Source organism: Phyllobates terribilis, unplaced genomic scaffold (genome assembly GCF_046119375.1).
Source record: "Phyllobates terribilis strain yellow unplaced genomic scaffold, ASM4611937v1 Scaffold_9__5_contigs__length_417890890, whole genome shotgun sequence".
NCBI classification, from domain to species: domain Eukaryota; kingdom Metazoa; phylum Chordata; class Amphibia; order Anura; family Dendrobatidae; genus Phyllobates; species Phyllobates terribilis.
The window spans coordinates 183,679,202-183,686,862 of NW_027362769.1; the positions used below are offsets into that span (position 1 = coordinate 183,679,202).

The window sequence follows — 7,661 nt, forward strand, 5'->3', positions numbered from 1 at the left end:
GTGCTCGTTGTTGGCAGAAATCTGCCGCCGCGGTCCCTGGCAGAGCTGCTCTGCGCCTCCCCGGACTCGGCTATGCCGGGGAGCGGCCGGCATTCTGCATTCGCTCTGCTCTTTACCTCTGGGTCCTGGACACTCTCCGACAACTCAACTTTCTCCTGCTCTAAACCGACTCCCGTGGGTCAGCACTAGTCCTGGCTCGGGCATGATTGACAGCCTGCACCATGGTGCTATCATGCCGGGGATTGTGTGCCGGCTGTCAGTCATGACCAGGAAGGTGTGATTAGGGGACCGGAGGCAGGACTAGTCCAGGGAGGAGCCGACCCGCAGAGCTAGTCCAGGGAGGGGCCAAGCTACAGGACTAGTCCAGGGAGCAGCCAATCCGCTGAGCTAGTCCAGGGAGGAGCCGACCCTCAGGGCTAGTCCAGGGAGGAGCCGACCCTCAGGGCTAGTCCAGGGAGGAGCCGACCCTCAGGGCTAGTCCAGGGAGGAGCCGACCCTCAGGGCTAGTCCAGGGAGGAGCCGACCCTCAGGGCTAGTCCAGGGAGGAGCCGACCCTCAGGGCTAGTCCAGGGAGGAGCCGACCCTCAGGGCTAGTCTAGGGAGGAGCCGACCCTCAGGGCTAGTCCAGGGAGGAGCCGACCCTCAGGGCTAGTCCAGGGAGGAGCCGACCCTCAGGGCTAGTCCAGGGAGGAGCCGACCCTCAGGGCTAGTCCAGGGAGGAGCCGACCCTCAGGGCTAGTCCAGGGAGGAGCCGACCCGCCGGACTAGCACCGCTGAGTTAGTGAGTACATAAGACTGATGATCAGAAATCCTGCTATATAGTGACAGAGACCGGCCATTGCTTGCTGTCAGACTCGGCCTCTACATATTTTTTCTTCAGTTCTTCATTGTCTTTTTCTCTCTCTCCCTTTCAGCAATTGTACAGGAAGAAGCCGGGGATGACCATGTCTTGTGCCAAATTACCTCAGAATATTTCCAAAAATCGATACAGAGACATTTCGCCTTGTAAGTGCCCCCCGTCCTTGTTGTCACCCAGTGTCCTTGTGCAGCCCCATAACGCCGGCTCCTGTCTTTCACGTGCCGGACCAGGCTGCAGACACCGGCACATCCTGAGCGCAGCTTTGGATGTGACTAGAGCAGAGACCACATTTAGCCGTGGTTCTTACGGGTGGATGTCTTTGGATGTCACCAAATGTGACCCCGGTGATGGGGCCGCGAGGGCTAGAAGCTGCATTGTTCCATAATTAAATGTTCTGCCGCGTCCATCGTCACCTCCGCATGCTGTCAGTACACAGACGGAAAGTCCATCCAAACCCTGACACATTGTAACGAGCCGCGCTCCTGTGTCAGGCAGACGGGATCTCAGACTTCTGATGCCTCCATTCACTGACAGCAAGGAGACATCTTGGGAATTGGGAGGAATAAAAGTACAAGCAGGATCTGGTCTCCTCCTTGTAACGCCCCGTTCTCCTCTTGTGCTTGCAGATGATGCCACGCGGGTCATCCTACACGGCGGCGAAGATTACATCAATGCTAATTATATCAATGTGAGTGACGGCTCCGGGGCTAACAACATGTTCCTCTAATCCGACAATACCACAAGGTGCCAGATCATCAGATATTCTGGATTATCAGACGGTGCATGAAACTGAGCAGAGCCCCCCTAGAATCAGCGGAGCCCCCGACCCGCTGCTCTCTGCTGAGCCTGGGTCTTATGACCACCACGTGCCGGACGGTCAGAACGGTCAGATTACAGGAGCAATCCTCTAAAAGACATGTCTTATACATTGAGCCGCACGATTTGGCAGCAAAGTTGGAAATCTGAGTCTCGGTTTTCCCAGAAGCGTTGACGGAGGGATGGGGGCGGGGATGATGGGATGGGCCGGGGTGGGAAGGATGGGCCGGAGGGGATGGGGTGGAGGTGGGGGTGATAAGCCGGGGTGGGAGGGATGGGCCAGAGGGGATGGGGTGGAGGTGGGGGTGATAAGCCGGGGTGGGAGGGATGGGCCGGAGGGGATGGGATGGGCTGGGGTGGGAAGGATGGGCCGGAGGGGATGCGGTGGAGGTGGGGGTGATAAGCCGGGTTGGGAGGGATGGGCCGGAGGGGATGGGGTGGAGGTGGGGGTGATAAGCCGGGTTGGGAGGGATGGGCCGTAGGGGATGGGGTGGAGGTGGGAGGGATGGGCCGGCGCGAAGGGGATGGGATGATGTGGGGGCGGAGATGATGGGATGGGCCGGAGTGGATGTGATGGGGGTGATACGTTGGGATGGAGATGATGTGGGTGATGGGGTGGGAGGAATGGGCCGGCGCGGAGGAGATGGGATGACATGGGGGGGCGTGGGTGATGGGATGGCCCGGGGTGGGAGGGATGGGTCGGAGGTGAGAGGAATGGGCCGGAGGGAATGGGATGACATGGGGGTGATGTGTTGGGCCGAAGGGGATGGGATGGGCCGGAGGGGATGGGATAACATGGGGGCGAGGGTGATGGGATGGGCCGGGGAGGGAGGGGGCGGGGGTGATAGGCCGGGGTGGGATGGATGGGCCGGAGGGGGCAGGGGTGATAGGCCGGGGTGGGGGCGGAGGTGATAGTCCGGCGAGGGAGGGAGCGGGGGTGATAGGCCGGGGTGGGAGGGATGGGCCGGAGGGGGCAGGGGTGATAGGCCGGGGTGGGAAGGAGGGGGCGGGAATGATAGGCCGGGGTGGGAAGGATGGGGCGGGGGTGATGTGCCGACGGAGAAATGGTCGTGCGGAGGGAGCAGAGCAGTAACTCGCTGTCCTTCTTCCCCGCAGATGGAGATCCCGTCCTCCAGGATCATTAACCGGTACATCGCCTGCCAAGGGCCGCTGCCCAACACCTGCCCGGACTTCTGGCAGATGACCTGGGAGCAGGGCTCGTCCATGGTGGTCATGCTCACGACGCAGGTGGAGCGGGGAAGGGTACGTCATACTTCCGTGACGCAGTGAAAGCTTCTGCAGACCCCTGAATATGACATCCCAGAGAGCGAAGAGTTAACAGCGGGGGACAACTGGGAGGGGAAAGCTCAGTGCACCCCCCAGATTAAGATCTCTGGATGCGATGCTCTGCATATTTCTCCGCTCGTCCCGGAGATGTCTAAGACCCCCTTTATTTTATATATCTTCCCCCATTTTTTATGACCATTAGGTTCTTGTTTTGGCCCCCGGCCCCTGTATAGAGGGTCTCCTACACCTGATGACTGTGCAGACCCTGGCTGGGAGGTTAGGATGAGAGCAGAGTGTTTGCGTTCACTGACAGCACACTGAGTACCGTGTCGTCCTGCAGGTGAAGTGCCACCAGTACTGGCCGGAGCCCCCCGTCACCTCTGACTTTGGACATTTCAGGATAAGCTGCCACTCGGAGCAGGGGAACCCGGCGTACGTGTTCCGAGAGATGACGCTAACCAACCTGGAGGTAAGACGGCGCAAGGCCACGGCTGCCTCAGAACCTCTTGGTTGCAGTCTCATTTAATTGTCAGAATTTACCTTTCCAGAAGGAAGAAAGTCGCCCTCTCACCCAGATCCAGTACACGGCGTGGCCCGACCACGGGGTCCCGGACGACTCCAGCGACTTCCTGGATTTTGTGTGTCTCGTGAGGCAGAAGAGGATTAACCGCGAGGAGCCGGTGGTTGTTCACTGCAGGTAACACCGCGTGAGGTCTACAGTGGTGAGAACGCCAGGAAACCTCCCGCACCCGGCGTACTCCGACCGCCAGGAAACCCCCCGCAGCCGGCACCCAGCGTACTCCGACCGCCAGGAAACCTCCCGCAGCCGGCACCCAGCGTACTCCGACCGCCAGGAAACCCCCCGCAGCCGGCACCCAGCGTACTCCGACCGCCAGGAAACCTCCCGCAGCCGGCACCCAGCGTACTCCGACCGCCAGGAAACCTCCCGCAGCCGGCACCCAGCGTACTCCGACCGCCAGGAAACCTCCCGCAGCCGGCACCCAGCGTACTCCGACCGCCAGGAAACCTCCCGCGGCCGGCACCCAGCGTACTCCGACCGCCAGGAAACCCCCCGCAGCCAGCACCCAGCGTACTCCGACCGCCAGGAAACCTCCCGCAGCCGGCACCCAGCTTACTCCGACCGCCAGGAAACCCCCCGCGGCCGGCACCCAGCGTACTCCGAACGCCAGGAAACCTCCCGCGGCCGGCACCCAGCGTACTTCGACCGCCAAGAAACCTCCCGCGGCCGGCACCCAGCGTACTCAGACCGCCAGGAAACCTCCCGCGGCCGGCACCCAGCGTACTCAGACCGCCAGGAAACCTCCCGCGGCCGGCACCCAGCGTACTCAGACCGCCAGGAAACCTCCCGCAGCCGGCACCCAGCGTACTACGACCGCCAGGAAACCTCCCGCAGCCGGCACCCAGCGTACTCCGACCGCCAGGAAGCCTCCCGCGGCCGGCACCCAGCGTACTTCGACCGCCAGGAAACCTCCCGCGGCCGGCACCCAGCGTACTTCGACCGCCAGGAAACCTCCCGCGGCCGGCACCCAGCGTACTTCGACCGCCAGGAAACCTCCCGCGGCCGGCACCCAGCGTACTCAGACCGCCAGGAAACCTCCCGCGGCCGACACCCAGCGTACTCAGACCGCCAGGAAACCCCCCGCGGCCGGCACCCAGCGTACTCCGACCGCCAGGAAACCCCCCGCGGCCGGCACCCAGCGTACGCCGACCGCCAGGAAACCTCCCGCAGCCGGCACCCAGCGTACTCAGGCCGCCAGGAAACCTCCCGCAGCCGGCACCCAGCATACCCCGACCACCAGGAAATCTCCGCAGCCGGCACCCAGCGTACTCAGACCGCCAGGAAACCTCCCGCAGCCGGCACCCAGCATACCCCGACCACCAGGAAATCTCCGCAGCCGGCACCCAGCGTACTCAGACCGCCAGGAAACCTCCCGCGGCCGGCACCCAGCGTACTCAGACCGCCAGGAAACCTCCCGCAGCCGGCACCCAGCATACCCCGACCACCAGGAAATCTCCGCAGCCGGCACCCAGCGTACTCAGACCGCCAGGAAACCTCCCGTGGCCGGCACCCAGCGTACTCAGACCGCCAGGAAACCTCCCGCGGCCGGCACCCAGCGTACGACCGCCAGGAAACCTCCCGCGGCCGGCACCCAGCGTACTCCGACCGCCAGGAAACCTCCCGCGGCCGGCACCCAGCGTACTCCGACCGCCAGGAAACCTCCCGCAGCCGGCACCCAGCGTACTCCGACCGCCAGGAAACCTCCCGCGGCCGGCACCCAGCGTACTCCGACCGCCAGGAAACCCCCCGCGGCCGGCACCCAGCGTACTTCGACCGCCAGGAAACCCCCCGCGGCCGGCACCCAGCGTACTCCGACCGCCAGGAAACCCCCACGGCCGGCACCCAGCGTACGCCGACCGCCAGGAAACCTCCCGCGGCCGGCACCCAGCGTACTTCGACCGCCAGGAAACCCCCCGCGGCCGGCACCCAGCTTACTACGACCATATAGCCAGAAAGTGGTTTGGTGTTACTGCCCCCTGATGGCTAAAGATAGTATTACAATGGTGCATTCACATGTAAGGAATTGGTCAGACGCCGGCTGGTTTATAGACCGTGTGACCAGACGTAACGATGTAGAAATTCTCTATAATCTGTTATTTCAGATAATTTTTGTTTCTTTCGTGTAAAACTAATTTTATTTGTTTTCCGGTAGCGCTGGGATCGGACGGACGGGCGTGCTGATCACCATGGAGACGGCGATGTGTCTGATGGAGTGCAGCCAGGCCGTGTACCCGCTGGACATTGTCAGGACGATGAGAGATCAGCGCGCCATGATGATCCAGACTCCGGTAACTCTATAACCAGTTCAGGGCGGCGACTCCGTGACCGGTGCAGGGCGGCGATTCCATGTTGTCTGCCCAGTGTAATAAGAGGGATGTGCGCTCAATACGGGGATGTGCGCCATGTAAGGGTTCCCCAGGGTGGCAGTGAGTGCTCAGACCGGGGGTTCCTGGTGGTCTAGTGCAGTGCTCAGACCGGGGGTCCCTGGTGGTCTAGTGCAGTGCTCAGACTGGGGGTTCCTGGTGGTCTAGTGCAGTGCTCAGACTGGGGGTCCCTGGTGGTCTAGTGCAGTTCTCAGACCCGGGGGTCCCTGGTGGTCTAGTGCACTGCTCATACCAGGGGTCCCTGGTGGTCTAGTGCAGTTCTCAGACCGGGGGTCCCTGGTGGTCTAGTGCAGTTCTCAGACCGCGGGTCCCTCTCCCCTCCAGGCTCCAGCCGTGTCGGGCAGAGCGATGTTGGTGTGTTCTGCTCAATCATTAGGGGACAGTCTGTCTATGGCCTGTGTCTGGTATGTTCCTAAGCTGCAGTACCCGACACGGGCAGAGGTGGCGCCGCCTCTCACCCCTCCGTGGCTTCGGCCGCTGATCCATGTTGTCTCTTTGCAGAGTCAGTACAGATTTGTGTGTGAAGCGATCCTGAAGGTTTATGAAGAAGGGATGGTGAAACCTCCGCAGACGTCGCTCCAATAATGGAAGGATAAGGGGCCGCCCGCGGCAGGGAGTGCACGCTCAGCGGACGCCGCTCGCCCCGCGACACAGAAGGACAATAAGGAGAAAAATAAAACAAATCAGCACTGCTGCACTTTATGTTCCAGACAGGATCATGGACTTTTCTCTGCGCCGGGAGACAATGGTTTTAGTTTTTTTTTTTAGATTCGCTTTTGCTTGGAGACGAATAGATGAGATTTTTATTTATGTGACGTTGCTTTGTGCACTACAGCGCCCCCCTGTGTACAGTCACTGCCAGAGAAGCGGACACATTTCACCCGCGCCGCAGCCAGGCCTGGAAATCCGTCATCTGCACCGCAGCAGCCGCGCGTCATCGCCCTGGACTGACCACCTCCGGGACCCGTGGACAGGCCGCCCTGGACTGACCACCTCCGGGACCCGTGGACAGGCCGCCCTGGACTGACCACCTCCGGGACCCGTGGACAGGCCGCCCTGGACTGACCACCTCCGGGACCCGTGGACAGGCCGCCCTGGACTGACCACCTCCGGGACCCCCGGACAGGCCGCCCTGGACTGACCACCTCCGGGACCCCCGGACAGGCCGCCCTGGACTGACCACCTCCGGAACCCCTGGGACTGATGCATCCAAGGCAGGAGCAGTCATTGGAGAAAACTGCATCCGTGGATCTGAGCCGCCCCCGGGCACCTCCATGAACTGGCACCAGCCGCTGCCGCTGATCAGCCGGTGCAGGCGCCGCTCATCATTGTAAGCAGAGAATTGTGAAATGTTAGTGTGTCCACACCCATTTTAGAGGTATGACCTAGAGCAGCGGTCTCCATGCTGCGGCGCCCAGGACATGCTGGGAGTTGTAGTGTTGTAGAACGCTGTTTTGCAGATTGAGTTTTGTTTCTTTGACCACTAATAGAATAATATATTTTTATTTCTTCCATTAAATGTAATTGTCATGATAGTGGAGGCGGCTATTCTTCAGAGGGATGAATATTTCCAGCATCGGGGCCCCGTAGAGTGGCTCCTGAGGGCCAGGGATGAGACAATACATGACATGTGCTGCCCTCTGGTGGATGGAGCTGGAATTACAGGTGCGGTCATAGACCGCAGTGATGGACGCCGCTCTGAGGCCGGGTACAAATATCTCATCATCCAGAACCT

At 61.5% G+C, this 7,661-nt stretch overlaps 1 protein-coding gene across 1 annotated transcript in view; it reads left to right on the forward strand.

Annotated features, from left to right (window-relative positions):
* PTPN4 (protein tyrosine phosphatase non-receptor type 4) overlaps window positions 1–7,459 on the forward strand; it is a 106,946-nt gene extending 99,487 nt beyond the window's left edge. Inside the window, exons 21-27 of the mRNA XM_073647495.1 lie at window positions 915–1,005; window positions 1,486–1,547; window positions 2,792–2,938; window positions 3,303–3,431; window positions 3,511–3,659; window positions 5,695–5,830; window positions 6,428–7,459. Coding sequence (XP_073503596.1) covers window positions 915–1,005; window positions 1,486–1,547; window positions 2,792–2,938; window positions 3,303–3,431; window positions 3,511–3,659; window positions 5,695–5,830; window positions 6,428–6,511 — 798 coding nt within the window. The 3' untranslated portion in view covers window positions 6,512–7,459. The remainder of the gene's footprint in view (window positions 1–914; window positions 1,006–1,485; window positions 1,548–2,791; window positions 2,939–3,302; window positions 3,432–3,510; window positions 3,660–5,694; window positions 5,831–6,427) is intronic.
* Window positions 7,460–7,661: the final 202 nt, after the last annotated feature.